General features: G+C 39.4%; 1 protein-coding gene and 1 long non-coding RNA gene across 2 annotated transcripts; both read right to left on the bottom strand.

Annotated features, from left to right (window-relative positions):
* Positions 1-454: 454 nt before the first annotated feature.
* Positions 455-1,246, bottom strand: LOC124199551. Its single transcript, XR_006876877.1, has 3 exons — positions 1,093-1,246; positions 713-783; positions 455-638 (listed from the first exon to the last, which is right to left on the bottom strand). It is a non-coding gene; the product is annotated as an uncharacterized LOC124199551 (long non-coding RNA).
* A 15,007-nt stretch (positions 1,247-16,253) lies between these two features.
* On the bottom strand, positions 16,254-16,972 carry LOC124200536 (late histone H2B.L4-like). The gene is made up of 4 exons (XM_046596807.1): positions 16,814-16,972; positions 16,663-16,689; positions 16,474-16,583; positions 16,254-16,425 (listed from the first exon to the last, which is right to left on the bottom strand). The coding sequence occupies exons 1-4, from the start codon at positions 16,970-16,972 to the stop codon at positions 16,254-16,256; spliced, it is 468 nt and encodes a 155-aa protein (XP_046452763.1).
* Between the last annotated feature and the right edge of the window lie 885 nt (positions 16,973-17,857).

The raw sequence follows: 17,857 nt of genomic DNA, 5'->3' as shown, positions 1-17,857 counted from the left end.
AAAAAAATATAATAATGAAAGAAAGACAACGCTAGATTGGAATTTGGATCATACATGTATTATTACGGAATCGGAGCGATCGTCAATTGAAATACACTATAGCAGCAAGTAGGCCTAGTATGTATAGATCAATGAACAGGCATTCAAAAATAAGCGGCTGATGTCTGTTTCTTTTTTCGAATGAGCTAATATTAACAAGCTTCTAAATTGTATAATATACATTGAGAAGATTGCACTCCTTCGCACTCCTTTCAAATCTTCTGAAGAGACAGTACGTCTTCCTTCGCCGCAAAACATTGGCAATCGGGAGCTATATCCGGCTATTACTTTTTGCGAAACAAATACTAATAATGTGCCAATTCATTATTTAAGTTGTAAGTCTATACTATAATAAGATTTTAAGTCTTCTACAGAAAAAAATCGAATAGGAAAATGAGTCCGTGATCAGCCGACGTGAAAAATAAAAAAAAATATATTATTTGAATTAAAACTGTGGGAGTTAATATTTGTCACGTAGACTGCCTTGAAGACTACCGCGATGACTGACGTTATCACTGTTGTAGGAGATGACATCGGAATTATTGCTCTGCTTTTGCTTATCAGCAGTTGACATTTCCAAGGAATGGGTGCTGGTAACACTATTGAGCCGATTAAAAGTGCATATTATAATTTAAGGAAAGTGATAGTAAATATAATAAAAAGGCTTTATTACAAAGAGATGGATTCCGTTACTTCACTTCTTGATAAATGGTATTGATTTGGGTTGACCAGTTCAGATACAATCTGAAATGAAATGGGGAAAACATTAAAATTTCCAATAACAACACTAAATTTAAGAGATGAAAAGCTATATGACAGGCCAAATATAAACGAATTTGGTAAACAAAAACAAAAACAAAAAAAATCCAGCATCATAATATTTCCTAATTAACGATTACTGAAAGTATATTATTAACCAGTGTGCCCATGACAGACATTCAGTAACGGAAATAAATTGATACACATGTTGATTCAGTAAACATATATATAGTATTCGTGGCTGCTACATTTAATTTATTTACGAATGATGTTTTGTTAAAGCGTTTCCTTTACCTCTAAGCATTTTCAATTGATACGATTTTCCGAGTACTGATTAACAGCGAATGCGAACGACTCCGTTTCGTCGCCATCTGCCTTGTGGATTGTAAACTTTTCATACTGGATCTAGGAATCGACGCACAGCAAGATACCCGCAAGATACCCCCTCTCGATTGATGTAGGCTGACGTTATAAGGATGACCACCCCAACAGACCCTAAAGGCAAAGAGGGGGAAATTTTGTTTTCGCGAGCGCTATTTGGCTTATAGGATGAAGCCCGTCATGGCCGAAAAACAAAGAAATTAGTAGGAATTTTTTCCAAAATTTCAATCGTTAATATCTCGGCTTCTGAGCCGAATATAAAAAAACCATGAAAATGGTTTGAATAGGTCCCATCATTTTGAAATAATCAGAATATTTTTAAGTGCAGCAGTTGACGAGGAACCTGCAGCACAAAAACCGAAAAAAAATTCAAATTTCGGCTACCCCTCTACAGTTTTTTGCTTATATCTCAAAAACAGCAATATACTCTCAGTTTTCAGGGGATATTCTAACCCTATACGACGGATATCCATCTTCGAATACCCTTGCTTAGAACAGGTCTAGAATAGGTTGAACCCTATTCGAAAGCATCGAATGCCCATAGAAGAACCCTATGCGAATTAGATTAGTCTACCCTTAGAATACCCCAGGGTATTCGAAGGGTAGGCTAATCGAAGTGAATTTTAAGATTGAAAATTTTTCCAAGTCCCAACTTCAAAAGTATCAAAACTTTAAACAACGTTATCGATAATACAGCTTTTTAATACAGACAGAATTGCCATGTGGAAGTAGCTCCCCTGGTAGCACGCCTCTATCTATAGGATATACGTCGCCCATCTTTTCAGCCGAGTGAGATATCTTAACCCCACGTCCATAGGATTGCCTATGTCTATAATAATGTCGCTGTAAGACATCCAAATGGGTACGGCTTACAGCCGTCTTCAAAATACTTAAATTTAAGCAAAAAGAAAAAAAGAAACGTTCCTCGATTGGCGCGAAACCACGTTCTTTGAAGTGGTACTCCAGTGCTCTGCCCACTACACCACTCTCTATTACTTTTCAACTGTATTTGGTTCAGCGGCTCTAAATTAATATTAGCAGTTAAAATTATGAAAATTTAAAGTCCTTGTCGTCCTCATCTATCCCGTGGACAGATAATTTGGACATCTCACAGACGTCATGTTACGTCTGTCTGTTAAGCGTCTGATTTCTAGTACAAATGGATGTCCGTGATCGTATGAGAAACGTACATCTATAGTACATCTATACAAAGATAGCATAAGGCCGTAGTAAATTGATTATCCATGTGATATCCAATTTAGGTTGTAGCTAGATAAGATTTGATTTAGACATTAAGACATCTATATGATAGATGATGAATGTGAGTGTGCTACCAGGGTCAGATTAGAATGCGGGAGACCCGAGTTTTATATCCGGACGACCCACATATTTTTTTCTGATCTTCACCCTCCCATCAAAACCCTTGGAATAGGGGGTAATCGGAGGATATTCGAACCCCTATTCTAGAACAGACATGCTACTAATCGAATACCCTCCTCTGCTTCTATAAGTAGGAAAAATCAAAACGCTACTAGTTCGAATACCCCTCGAATACCTCCAAAAGAATGAGTCACTCTTAGTTTTCAGGGGATATTCTAACCCTCTACGACGGATATTCCATCTTCGAATACCCTTGCTTAGAACAGGTCTAGAATAGGTTCTTCCCTATTCCGAAGCATGGAATACCCATAGAAGAATAACTCTATGTTAATTCGATTACCTTTTGAATCACCCAGTATTCGAAGACTCGAATACCTTACCCCGTATTTGAATAGAATACCTGGGTGGACGAATGTTTCATTTGCACACCGACGTAGGTGTATCAAGTTGCCGCCCACACTCTCAATGTTGTTTTTGGGTACTCGGAGACCACCAGTTATAAACGTACTTGAATTTGAGTGCGAAACATTTCCTTGGTTGTAAGAGAAAACTTTCAATCTCGAAAAATTTCCAAGTCCCAACTGCAAAAGTCTGATAACCAAACCATAGAAAAATTTTCAGATTGAAAATTTGTTCATTTCCTAACTCCAAAAGTATCAAAACATATAATTAATTTTATCGGCAGTTTAGTATTATTTCAGCAAATAGAATAGACATGTGTAAGCAGCTCGTATTAAAATGCGGGAGACCCGCACACTCATTTCATTGGGTGCTACTTATCTGGTAGCACTCCCTTAAGTAGCACTAAGTAGCATTTTTTTCACAACCTAAAGAGTAGCGTCCTCTACGTATTAGGTAGAGGATCTACTTTATAGTAGTACACTGCTACTATTGAACTACTTTTTGCTGAAAGTAGCATTTCACTACTAACAATAATAGTGAAATGCTACCACAATCACAGTAGCGATCGCTACGATCGCACTAGCCTATGGAACCTGCATGACAGTTCTATTACACTAGAAACAATCATTCTAACCTGGATTTGTGTTTGAATAATAATGTGCATGCGTGTGCATGCTATAGTTTTTCGTCTATGAAACGAGTGTGTATGCTGAGAAATGGTCGAAGATATACACAATAATAATAAAATATACAACGCAGAAAGCATTCGAAGTTAGAATTCTTGAAAATATACAACAAGGTATAATTTGCATCAAAATTTATAAATAAGGCTTTTGATTCAATGCTGTAAATAATTTACAAAGACGACATAAGGTGCGTCTATGTAGTTTATGGAACGATCAAACCAATGATGAGAGAAAAGTAGAGTAAGAAGGCAGTACGGGCACGGGGGGAAGGTGACGGCCGAGGAAGGAGAGAGCTCGAACGAGGTCGGGTTCTGGAGCTGTTAGATCGAGAAGTAAGAAGGATTGGGATACGAAGAGAATTATAACGTACAGTACCTACCGGCGAAGTTGGTACAGGGTACGCTGCAACGCTTTTAGCATGGCGTCTTATGGCGCTACGCGACTTTATTTTTTATTTTTTTATTAGCTACTTAGTTGCTGTAATGATAAGATTTTTTGAGAGGGGTACAGTTTCGTCGAGCGAAAATTGGGGCGTTTGCCGTGCATGCTTATGGCGCTTCTCGAAAAAGGGCCCTGTTTTTTTTTAAATTATGAAAAAATAGCCGCTAGACTTACGCCCTTCTAGCTTTTACTAAAAGATGAAGAATGAGTTCATCTACATTGTAAGTACTACAATTTGTTGGTTTGTTAAAGTTTAGGGGTATAAAAAAAAATAAAAAGACAGAAACCCAAAAATTTCCCGTCTCTGAACAAGTAGTTGCTATGCCTACCACGAGAGAGACTGATCATTCTGGGAAAATTTTTGTGTTTATCGTGCGCTCATGACAGAAATTGAATAATTGAGTAACGAATAATCTATAAAAAAGATTGATAAACATAATTCAGCAAAAATATATCCCCTAGTATTTGCAGGCTGCTATATTTAATTTATTTAGGAATGAGGTTTGATTTAAAAAATGTTTCTTTTACCTCCAATATTCAATTAATAAGATTTTCCGAGTATTGATTAACAGCGAAAGTGAACGGCTCCGTTTCGTCGCCATCTGCCTTGTGGATTGTTAACTTTTCATACTGGATCCAGGGATTGACGCACAGCAAGATACCTCCTCTCGATTGGTGTAGGCTGACGTATGAGGGAGACCGGGCAATAGATCCTAAAGGCAAATAGGGGAAATGTTGTTTTCGCGAGCGCTAGGTGGCCTATAGACTGAAGCCCAGCATTGCCGAAAAACGAATAAATTTGAAGGATTTTTTTTCCAAAATTCAATCGTTAATATCTCGGCTTCTGATCCGAGTATAAAAAAACTATGAAAATGAAAAAAAAAAGTCCAAATTTTCGGCTACCCCTCCACAGTTTTTTGCTAATATCTCAAAAAACAGCAGTAGCTAAGCGATTGCGGTTTTCATCAATCGACTTAGAGAACAATATTGAACAAAACCCATCTTATTTTTACAACCTCTAGCGATGATTTCCGCAAAATCAAAACCCCCCAAAACAGTTTTTTTTTAGTGGAAACCCGCTTATTAAAACTTTTGTTTTATTTTAAAAATGCACCTTGGCACCTTGCACCCTGGGTTAGATTTGAGAAATATAATAAATAATAATGCAGACACTTTAAGAAACATCTCAATGGAAGCGACCCGGAAGTTACTTATTTGCGATGCAGAAAGATAGTGCGATGCGACCTTTTTAGAAGTCTTCTTGTATTTTGGACGGTGGTTTGGAGGTACACAGTTTTCACAGCGATCATCCGTCAACAGCATTTCTTTTCGACGAATATGCACGATTTAGTGACTTCTTTGACTGGCTTTCCGGTGAAAGTACTTTTAAAAACTTCACAGGAGTAGGTAGAAACAGTAGATTTATCAACTGATGTTGCATCATGACTGCTGCTGGCTACTTATCATCAATTGTGATGTTCTCGATCGACCTTTTTTTCTTCAACTGCTTTTACTGCCCAACCAACTCTCTGCAGAAATTATTGATTCAGTTGGTAGGGTTTTCATTAATTTCAACTCAAATTCAAATAATTTTAACAAGCCGTTTGCGACTCAAAGAGACCGTTTTGAGGGGTTTTCGATTTTGCGGAAATCATCGCCGGGGGTCCTAAAAATAAAAATATTGGGTTTTTTTGTAAAATTTTTTGCTAAGTCGATTGGTGAAAATGGCAATCGCCTAGCTTTTTTAGTTTAGGAGATATTTGAAAAAAACTGAGAGGGGGTAGCCGAAATTTCGACTTTTTTATGTTTTTGTGTAGCAGTTTTCTCGTCAACTGCTGCACCTAAAAATATTCTAATTGTTTCAAAATGATGGGATAGCCCACCTCTTCAAACAGTTTTCATCTTTTTTTGATACTTGGATTAGAAGCCGAGATATTAACGATTGAAATTTTGGAAAACATTCGTAAAAATTTCGTCTTTGTTCGGCCATGCCATGCATTCATCCTATAAGCCACCTAGCGCTCGCGAAAACAATATTTCCACCTCTTTGCCTTTAGGGTCTGTTGTGGTGTCCACCCCCTCTCGATAGGTGTTGGCTGACGTTATGAGGGAGATGAAGTAAGAACAAAGGAGTAAGCGCGTACTAAACAAAGGAGTAGAGCGAGCTTACTCCTTTGTTCTTACTCCATGATATTTGAAAATACATGCCCACAACACATGCATCTCCACGCTGCGTTGCCAGATAAAACGCCTAAATAAATCAGACCCCAAAGAGCCCTATAGTGGAATCGGCTTCTGTCAGCCTAGTCTCATGCAATTAAATTTATTTGATGTAGTATAGTTCCAATAGTGCAATCATGTAGAATATATATTCATTTTTCTTAATTCTTTCAAAATTTAAGTTGCAATATTGCACCCCCAAATTTCTAAGGTGCCTCTTCTCACCCCCCTCCCCTCCCCCCCCATTCCAACACCTCTTCCTTTGTTCTAGAAATGACAGAACACGTCCCGCTCTCCCATCGAATGGTCGCTGTCTCTCTCTCTCTCTCGTATAACCGAGAGGAGATTTTGAGGAAAGAGATTCCGTGGTGACATTCCAGGACGAAATTCTTTAAGAACGCATAAGAATTGGTTCTGCAACGGGATTGTTCTACCCTCGTTCACCTTCGGAAAGCTGAGTTCCTTTTTGGGCTGAGAGGAAAAGAAAAGTTTTGATTAAATTTATGGAGTTCAGCGTAAGCTTATCTCCCGGTTGTATGTAAGAAAGTTTTTTTTTTGTTATATTGAAGTTTGTAGAAGAGAAAACATGGCCTGTATTAATCTTTTTATCGACATCCCTGGAATACAGTGTAACATGTGGGAGAATGAAGAGAAATTAATTATCTTCCTGTTGCTCCGCTCCGCTGCTTCTCACCCACCCGATCCTGGAAACGGATCTTTCTCGTGTGTACATCAACACACCTCTGCCTCTGCTGTGACTTTGCCGTGGTGTCTCTGTTGGTCGAGGTGCTGGTGTGATGGGAGCTGGTGCTGGCTCTTCGATCGAGAGACTCTCGTACAGCACCTTCAGGGCCTCCTCTTCCTCGCTCTCTTCACCTCCGACGGCTCCTTCTTCTTTTTTCTCTCCAACGGCTCCTTCTTCTTTTTCACCGCCAATGGCTCCTTCTTCTCTCGGGACTACCTGGACTGCTTCGTTGAGTTGATGTCGTCTGGGGCCGTGCAACAGCCCCCTGGTGATTCGGAAGTCGCCGTTAGGTGCGTTTCTTAGCCTGTTGAATTCAGCTATCTCAGCCGTTGTCGGGAAATAAGTTCGTGGTGGAGGGTCATATGCGGCGAATCTGGCAAAGACCCGTTAATGATTGATTGACAGCTGTTCAAGTGATAGAGGTAAAATGACTGGATCGTTTGACGGGACCGCGTGTAGCAAATGCTGCTACATGCGGCTATTTCTACGTTTTTCCTTGTTTAGAGCCGCCTGTTTCAAGTAATAATTGTTATGAAACAGAATGTCTTTATCGTAAAGTTTTTTTGCCAATTCCAAATGGGCGAGCAAGTTGGCATGCACTTTAGAAGTTGTGCTCGTGGCCTCAACCGATCAAACTGAAATTTAAAAAAGTTTTATTTTTTATCAAAACCTCGAAACTTATTAATAACATACCATTCGTAACAGTTAGAGAACACCAGAACATCTCCTTGTTTTTTGGGATTCTCCAAGATATGGCTTCTTCATGAATAATCATTCCTTTTTTTGCTAGTAGTTGCACAACGATCGACTTAGGCGTACCGTATTCGAAGCCGCCATCCCTTTGATGCCAATCAATTGCATTTTGGGCCAAATAAAATTGTGGCCCACAAATGAATAAAAATCGAAGAAAACATATTAAAAATAAGAAAGTAAAATATTGTTTTAAAATACTTACCTTTCATCTTTTAACATGTAGCCAAGTCTAATCATTTTCTGGTACACCAATTTGGCACACATGTTTTTCGGCAGGAAAGGTTTTTAATAAATTAATTACCTGCTACGGTAATCGACACACGATGAGAATAGGAATTTTCATCGCGTGTTGATGTGTATTCTGGCGACACTTTTAGGTGGCGGCAGAAAAAGCGATAAATTAGCTCCCTGACATTTTCAATTCCTCCGCCAGTGCGCGGTTGTCTGGTGGAGGAGCAGGAACTGGTATTGGTGCAGCAGTGGCAGGCTGGATTGCTTGTTGAGGAACATGAACAACTTCTCCTTCAGGAACTGGGAGTGGTGCAACATTGGCTTGCTGGATTCCTTGTTGAATAGCTGGATATCTCTCCCTCGGCCTAGCTCCGCCGTAATCGGGAGCTGTATTGTCAACCACACCGTCAACCACACCTACTTGACTTCTCTAGCTGCCCAGCAGCACTCCTGTTCTCCAGCACTCCCGTCGCTCACCTACGATTTTCTTCAACTTCTGGGCTACCACTCCATCTACACTTGTTCCAGCGAAATTGACAGGATACCGACCATTTTTAACTTCTCCAATGTTGAACGATATCCATTGATTCTCGAAGATACATTTAAATCTCGAAGACGGAATAGAAGAAGCAGCCTCCAGGAAACAGGGAATGCCATATGGAGGCTGGCAAAAGCGAGTCAATGTTGATAATGGTGCAATAATGGTATGGCGCCTTACCACCTCTGTTGACCCGTAGTCAACTAAGGAAACCTTGACTACGGGTCCTACTTCTTGGACTATCCGGACACGATAGTATTCATCTATGGAAAATGACAATTGTTATTTAAGAATTAAAATATTACGCTAATGGTTTTTTTACTTACCATCAGTAACGTTACGCATTACGCCGTAATATCCCAGCAGCCTTTGGTTGGTCGTCTGGTATAGCTTTGGAGGCGAATCAAGTGTTGCGTACGTGTCGTGTAGCTCCGTTAACATTCCTTGAAGACCTTCATACAGTGGCTCGTCACTGCCAACTGTTGAAAAATGGCCGAAGAATTGCCCATTTTCAAATGCCTCTTGGACAAAAAGGTCCAGGCTTGTAGATAGATCTAACGATCCCAGCTTAAAACAATAAATAATAATAAAATTATAAATAAAAAAAATTGATTATAATTTGGGCAAAAAATACCTCATTAACATGAGTTGTAAACACTGTAACAGTCGGGACTGGTACTTGGACTGGAACGGGGGTATTTTGCAACGCAATAAAACTTCTCGTGCTGCTTGGCAGCTCGAGAAGTTTAGCGATTGTTACATTCGTCGGCAAACCTTCAGCAGGAACTTTAAACGGGGTATTGCAGTAAGGACATAAAAGCTAAAAAATAATATAATTTAATTTAAACTGGAAATGGAAAAAAATATTTGATTTCATACCGGGCGAATAACTCCATTCCTAGTAGAATTGCTAACGACTTCCAAAATGCAACCCTTGCAAAAAGTATGCTGGCATGGCAGCACTTTTGGGCAATTTAACTGATCCAGACATATACTACATGTCAGCAGTTCCTCTAAGTTTTCCATCTTTAGAAACAAAAATAAAAAAAAAATTTCAAATATATATGCGGTGTCTAACCCGTGGGCAAATTAGATCATCAATAAACCGGCCTATTGTAAAAGTTGACGAATTTAAATAAAATTTAACGAATTTCTAAATTTGACAACTAAATAGCGACGCCCTTTTTTGCACGAAATCACGCCGACTGTGTTGATGGCGTTTGTGAACAGGTGGAAGCCCCCCACCGCTAATCACCGTCATCATCATCAACCTTCCATCACGGCCAGTCCGAGAGACTCCCGTCATTCCCGAATTCGGCTATCTCAGCCGGCGTCGGGAAATAAGTTCGTGGCGGAGGGTCATATGCGGCGAATCTGGCTAAGAATAGGTTGATGATTGATCGCTAGCTGTTCAGGTGATAGAGGTGGGATGACTGGATCGTTTGACGGGACCGCGCACGGGACGATCGGCCGGTTGTAGTACTCCTCACGCCGACCCGCTCTAGTGTTGTGGTAGAGCGGTTCCCAAATTGGGCCTGTCCATGGAGCGATTTCTCCGCGGAGGCGGGCCAGGTGCCGCTTCCTCATTTGTTCGGGCCAAATGATGCTAAGGAAAGGGAGCCCGACTTTGAGCTACACTAGAGTGGAGCGTGAGGAAAAAAAAAAAGGTTAAATGCAGGAAATGAAATGCGGAGATAAACTACAAAAATTTTAATGCAAGAAGAACTGAGAAGAGATCAGGGAGAGAGAGATAAAGAGAAAATGTTTCAATTGCTTTACGATTTAGAAAAAAATCAAAGAGTGAAATGCGTTTACAGCTGAGTGTGTGTGTGTGTGTGAGGCGGCTCAGATTTTCTGACGCCTCAGGCCGCCATGCGGTTTCCCAAAAAAAATGGCGATGACGGCTAGACGAATTGACGAATAGCACACACACATACACTTAACTAAATTGTTTTTAATTTTGAAAGATAAGAAGAGTTTTTGGATTTGATAGTGTCATATGGACCGTAAGATGGACTTACCAAAGGACCACCAAGTAACCGCTGACGTTGGATTTGCTCTTCTTCACTGAACTCAGCTCATTCAGATTCAGAAATTTGGAAGGATGGTGCAGATGACGACTGCTGACATGGAGAATACCCTTCAAATTCAGCACCTTCTTCATTAAAGTCTTCAAAATAGTGGAGATGGAGAAAGAATGCTGGAGAACAATGCTGAATTTGAAACAATGGATCATCAGCGTGTTCAGTTGCCGTATCTTCACCGGAATCTTCAGGCTCCCTGTAGTTGTAGATTCCAGATTCAGCTCCGTGTAGTTGGAGAAAAGAATTGAGTGGAGACTGCTGGTCATCAGATTGAGAAGAGTGACGATGTAGAGATGAAGCCTCCTCTACTTCAGTTGCAGTGGCTTCATTAGAAACTTCAGCCTGCTCGATGGGATTTGGTGGAGACTGCTGGTTATCATATTCAGAAGAGTGACGATGTAAAGATGAAGCTGGAGAACAATGCTGAATTTTAAACGAAGGAGCCTCCACTACTTCAGTTGCAGTATCTTCATTTGAAATTTCAGGCTTCTCGGGGAATGGATGTGTTACCATCAACTCAACTGGTGCACGGTTGGATTTTTGGAAGCTGTAACATATAACAAGGTAATATAATAGCAGTGGTTAAAATTTAAAAAAAACACTTACTCTTCCATGAATTTTCTCATTAGGTCACAACAGCCTTCGGCCACATCTTTGTAAAATGTCCAAGTTACTTTTTCGTACCCAAGCCACTTGAGAAGGTACCACGTTTTGCCTTTTGGAAATATTCCACAATAGTTAAACATAATGAAACTTAAATGGTATTCTAATTTATAAATCTTAAAAAAAAACTTAACCTATATCAAGAATTGCCTCAACGTCGTAATCCTCATTATTGTCCATTGTTTGTTTATAACATGTGAAAATTTGAATGGCAAAAAAGAACTTTTAGTCTGAACTAAATTTTAGACAAATTAAATATTGTTAACGTTAGATGGCATTTAAATCATGGTTTTTGCAGTCGATGGCGAGGACTAAAACCAGCCTTTTCAAAGATGTTTCTGGTATTATTTTAAATTGATGAAATTATTTTGTTCTAGAATAAAATAAACACTTGAAATTTTATCGATTTACAGTTCCAACATTGAGAACAATTCAGGAATCCTATAGTTCAGAGGACAAAAGCAAATGAGAATTTGAATATGACGAGTCAAGGGTCTGCTCAGTGTTAGTGTCCAAATTGCAATTTTTCTTTATTGTTTGTTACACATCTGAAATTTACAATAGGGGTGACATGCCATCATTGATGAAACGTCACACTGCCATCATAAGTCTAAACATGACACTTAACATGATTTCCAGCTCTTTAACAGGCTCGTTTAGGGTAAAAAGGGTAGTAATGCAACATTTGTCCACATTAAATCTAGATTGGTACACTGATGGCATCTAACAAGTAAACAAAAATACATTAGTATACGCCTAAATTTCACGTTAAAGGACCGTTTACTTTTAATGTGATGAGTCCCTTTCTTGTTTTTTCACTTACACATTGAAGAACAGTAGAAGTAGAGTGTGACAGGTCCCACAACAAAGGGGACTCAGAAGGTACACCCATCATATTCGAGTACTCAAAAGCCTGTTTTTTTTAATGCGGCTGCAAACTCGCTTACTCGACTTAAAATTTGATTAGTTAGATATTCAAACAAATCGATGGTAGTTTTTTCAAGGTGTAGTACATATTTGGATCCACCTCATATTTACTCGTTGATGAATTTTCGAACACAAATTACCAAACTGCGTACCTCCAGAGGTGAAAGAATGGGCGTTCTCAGTAGTTGGCCTTAGTTGCTCAAGAATGGAAATGACTTGATGAACGACATGGTAACAGGCATTGGCAACTGGGCATTCATTACTCGTAAGGCTGCTGGGATTGGACGATGTTGGGAGCTGTTCCATTTTCAGACGAATTTCTTCGGCCAACGCGATGACGGCTTCATGCACTTTGTTGTGAGCTGAGGTGAAACCAGTTAAGTTAAGACGGTAGTGGGTGACTAAATTTCGAAGTAAGTGCATCTGTGCAAAATACAACAGATAGCTCGCAGTATAAGGCAACTATGCTTTGAAAGCGTTTTTTGAAAGCTCCACGAAAAGACTAGAAGAGTCCAATTCGATGCCCTTAAACAGTAAATAATTAAAAAAGTATGTTAGAATTGTTTTGTAAGATCCAATTGTTTTGTCATCTAATATTCATGATAATCAATCCTGATAAATAAAACGTAATAAATGCCCCCAATATAACATTTATAAAACAAGTTTTATTTTTACAATGGGACTATCTGTCCATTAGATATAACCTTGCAAATTCTTATACGAAAACTTAGAATCCTAACTCTCAATACCCGCGGCTCAAATACTGCTACTTATGGGTTACATAATCAATCCTCTATTAAATTTATAATAGGCATATGGATCTAAGAAAACTATTGTCTTCATTAATAAACTATTACTCAATGAATGTTTTCTAATCTTGATGCTGTAGTATTATCTTGTTCTTTGGATGCAAAATAATTCTGAATTCTTTCATAATTTCTATAGCCTCAAACTTCACTACTAAACGTCTTAATTTTTCATGCTACACGAGAATTATCTTAATTTCTAGATTCACAATTCTTTTCAAGGTTTTCTAAAAACGTTAATTGTTTATTATTTATAGCTTTATTTTTTAATATATCAACTTCTGGATTCAGAACTTCTTGAAGTGTCTGAGAACAAGGAACATTATTACTTTTTTCATGATTTCTATTCCATGACACATTATTTTAATTTCTGGACTTTCCAAAAGTGTTAAACATTATTACATAACAAATGATTTCTAGTATTACACACTATAAATAAAAAGGTCCGTGTTCATAAATGTTCTAGGTTGTTTCGATGGTTCACTCCCTGGTCATCTCTCGTCTGGATTATGCAAATTCTCTTCTCGCGGGTCTGCCGGCCTACAAACTCAAGTCTCTTCAAGCAGTCCAGGATTCAGCAGCTCGCCTTATCTACCGCTAAGGTTGGAAGAAGTGCGGGGTGCGCTGGGAAAGAAGAAGAAAAAACGCCCCTATAGACTTCTACCCCTTGTAACACAAGATGCTGATTGGAAATGTTATATCCACCTTTTTCTTTCTTTCTTTCTTTTTTCTTTCCCTGGGCATCTCTTCAATCACTCGGCATTGCATCCCCTGTTAGGCTGGCCGACTCGGGTCGTGATGGTGGTGAAGCCGAGCCGAGTAAAGGGGAAATAAATCAAAACGATAACTATTTAAAAGACATCAGATATTTATATAAACGTGTGTATGCACAGTGGGGACAAAAGAGGAGGCAGCAAATAACATTTCATGCTCGAGGAAGGAGAAGGAAAAAAGTGGAACGAACCCGCGTGACATCCAAAGTTAATCGTGCCTATCCTCTCCCTCCCCCTGTGTTTTTTTTTTTAAATCCAGCCCGTACATTTTGGGAAGGGATTATTTTTTGTTCGTTGGTTGTTGAGTTAACGCTTGGAACTATCTTTTGTCTCGGCCCTTTCTGACAGCGGCCCAAAAGAGCGAATCGAATTGTCGTGATGACGTTCACGTCGCCGTTTAAACTCGTCGGAAAACAAATGGCCAAATGTGGATGATCCAGGATCAAACGGAAGGCGATCAACGAGCGCCAGATGATCTTGCCCGTCAGTCTGATTAGTCGGAATGAATCCAGTCGTGCGTTTCTTTTATTCATTCCTCTCTCTCTCGCCGAGTTTTATTTCTTTTTCATTTAAATAAATAATAAAAAATATCGGGGGGACCCTGGAGCCCTATCAACTGATCAATCCAGACAGGCATTAAGATATCTAAGAGAGTCTTGTATAATTCTTCTTCTCCCAACTTGTTGTTTTTGCTTATCTTTTTTTTCTTGGTGTAGGCACAAGAGCACAAGCAAAAAAGAGAAAACACCTCGAGAAATTAAAGAAGAAGAATTTTCCTTTTTCGTGACCTTGTGTTAACTTTCGATTCACATGTTCACGTACGGTGTGAATCGCTCTCTAGTGTACCACTCGGATAATTATACGACAGCCGAGAGAATTGCCTGCCCTCTTTTCTTTTGGGTATTTCTTTTCTTTTTTAGAGTTCAGGTGAGAGGGAGTTTGTTGTCGTTGTAGTTTCTCAACCGTCTAATGTTGTTCGCCTTCTCCCTTCAGGCGAATCGTATTCTGCATTAGCTGGGGTATTTTTTATTTACAGCTGCCGACCTGATTGATATTTTTGCTTTTGCGGTTGTGTCTTTTTTTTATGTCCTCCTTGTGTTGTTGCTGTTGTTGCTTGGCCCCCTGTTATTTGGCAGCGCCTGCATGACGTCGGCCCTCATTTCCGAATTGTCGGTTAGTGGTGAACTGAATATGAACTGCCGCCGAACACTGATGTGCGAGGAGCAGCTCACATTTTGTTGTTTTGTCGAGAGATTTTGTGAGACAGCAGACGGAGGAGCCATCCGATCTGCCGTTACACACCGCACAAGGCAACCGGGCCAGCCCAGCCAAAGCTGGGGTGGATCGCGTGTCTGGGAAAAAAGCCGAGGGAAGAAGAAGAAGTAAAAAAACCTGGGCAACAGCCTGGCAAGAGAGAAGTTGTGTGTTCTCCTATTATAACCGCAACCAATCATTGTCTTTCTCTCTCTCTCATCTCTTTTCTATTCGGGGGGATATGTGCTGGGGTTTCACACGCTCGACCAACAACAAAACAACAACAGCCTCCGCCGTTCACAGCAGACAACTCTCCGTATGCAGTCGCAGCTAGAGCCAAAAGCCCCAAACCAATCGCTCGCTTTCTTGGCTCCATCTTTCAGTACACCCTAAATTCTATTTTATTTTACATTAGGTATTAAACAGAAAAGGAAAAGTTCGAGAAAGTATTGCCATGGCACCCAAATCGTTTCAAATCCGCTGGTTCTTTTGGATGCTGGTCGCAGGCGTCGCTCGGGTGTCATCAGCTGAAGAAAATCAAGTCCGTCAGTACAATTATGGTGACAACGTGCAAACTATTTGGATGTGGAACTGTGACTGGATTAATAACGACATCGCCCAAAAGCCAAGCTCCGCAGACCAGTGCGGAGGCGTCTGCATTGCTAATCCCAATTGCAACCATTTTACATGGACCAATGGCGTTTGTTACATGAAGAGAGCCAAACTCCCAACCGAAAATAGAAGAGTCAATGGCATTTGTGGATGTGTCTTGAGTCGTGCATATTGGTCTAGCTAAATGTCAACAAATGTTTGTTGTTTCGTGAAGGAAAAATACATGTGCTGTTACTGACAAATAATTAAGTATTGCACCTTCAGTAATCAGTATTTACGGTGAAATGTTTAAAAAAGGAAGAAAAAACAAATTTTTAAAATACTTTTTGTAATTCATCGATAGCTGCAATTCGAATGTATCACATTGAAGACAAAAAGAAATTAATTGTACGATCAGAACTTTGCTCTCAGTTATGGTTTACGCATTATCCGGTTTCTTCTAATTCATCCGGTTGTCAGAGGCAGAAGCCGAGTTCGTGCGGATTTCAGTAGGTTTCTTTTAGGCTTTTGGGCTCCTCCCTAAGGTAGAAAGTCTTTCGGCAAGGGTGGATCTCGTCTTTTAGACAGTTTCTTCCGATCGTTCGGCATCCCCTCTCCGAGAGGTTGAGAAACTAGTTACTGCTTTTGAAGCTTCACTCATAGCATGTTTCGCCAATTCACCAGCTAAAGTAAAAAAAAAAATCGTTTGTAATGTTTGTAAAAGACTAAGATCAAACCGAAGAGACGTGCAACTTGAATCATCCGAATACAACAATAAACAATAACAATAAATTACTTACGCAAAATAAGTCTGAAACTCAAAAGTCGAAAGGGTTGACCTTTTTTCCAACTTCAATAATCCAGCAGCTTCCGAAACCAAACGCGAATAGATGTCGTGCATGAAATCATCCTTGGGCGAAAAATTAAAAAAGATTAATTGGTTTGCTCGTTAACGTCCAAAAATTGAATAGGACACGTCTTATCATTACTTTCATAGCTTTATTCGTCATGGACAACTGCGTGAAAGGTTGACAAAAAATAAACATTACATAAGCCATATTTGTGGTTAACAAAATAGAAATACAACTATAAATTCGACGTACAGTAAACCTAAAACAAAAACAAACAAAACAAACTTACCTGTGGGTGAACTTGCTTGAGAACTTTGAACACATATCGAGAGAACCGTACGGGTTGTTGAGATCGCCTACGCTTCGTCGGTGGTCTGTAATTCACCGTTGATGTACCAATATTTTTTTCAACAGATCCAACACCCTTCTGCTTCTTCTTTCGAGCCATTTTTTAGATGGCAGCTCTAGCTTTGTTACTTGTTTGTTGGTTGATCAGTATGAGACCTATGAGTGGACAAAAACGACTGAGCAGGCAGAAGCCAGCCACCAAAGACGAAATAGAAATCTTCGAACGACGAGAGTTAATCGTCGAGGTAGATTCTTAATTGTTACAAAACACAATATTCTATTTCGCTTCTTTTCCTAGAAAAACCCTTTACGCGTTTACCAGTACTCATATAAATTGACCTTGTAAAATACAGGCATCACTAATTCTTCTTGGGAAATTTATCTTTATCCCTCGATCTTCTTTCCCACCCCAACAGCAGCTGAAGCGTGACGGGCATTTTCAGGATGACACAAAACGTTGGGTGACGTTACAGGCGGTCATCTCGGGACTTATTTTTTTTTCAACGGAAATAAAAAAGAAGAAGTTTCAATACAATAAAAAATGGAATACAAATTCTGTTGGACATGTAAGAGTTTTTACCCCAGTCCACCACAATCCTTTTTTATGTTTTTTTTTATTATTTCTCTTTCCAATTTATCTTGACTGAAAAAAAAGAAGACGCGATTCGAATAAATAACTAACGCGAAAAGTGAAAAGTTGAGTTCAGTAAATGCGAATCGCAGCATGTTTAGTGTTGAATACACGACCTAGAGTTGCATTTAGTATATACGAAAGGGTTTCTTTTCCACAAAAGAATTACAATGGCAAGATGTGGGCGACGATTGCCCAGCCATATACACGCGACTGCTTGATAAGCTATCCAACATGACCCTAAGTAGAAATGTGCTTATAGATACTTACTTATACATGTGCTGCACCACCAAACTCTCTTGCTGCTCTCTATAGCTCCTATACATACATACAGTTATTCCGTCTTTTCCCTAA

Source organism: Daphnia pulex, chromosome 8 (genome assembly GCF_021134715.1).
Source record: "Daphnia pulex isolate KAP4 chromosome 8, ASM2113471v1".
In the NCBI taxonomy this organism is placed as follows: Eukaryota; Metazoa; Arthropoda; class Branchiopoda; order Diplostraca; family Daphniidae; genus Daphnia; species Daphnia pulex.
Note: the sequence above shows the minus strand (reverse complement) of the source record. Positions and strands in the feature narration are given on the sequence as shown.

What these genes read in the sequence shown, in the direction of transcription:
- LOC124200536 (XM_046596807.1), bottom strand. Translation starts at nt 16,972, where the DNA reads ATGGCTCGAAAGAAGAAGCAGAAGGGTGTTGGATCTGTTGAAAAAAAT. An exon ending in TCAAGCAAGTTCACCCACAG is followed by an intron (nt 16,690 to 16,813) that starts GTAAGTTTGTTT and finishes CCTTTCACGCAG; the next exon opens with TTGTCCATGACGAATAAAGC. An exon ending in TGACGAATAAAGCTATGAAA is followed by an intron (nt 16,584 to 16,662) that starts GTAATGATAAGA and finishes TTTTCGCCCAAG; the next exon opens with GATGATTTCATGCACGACAT.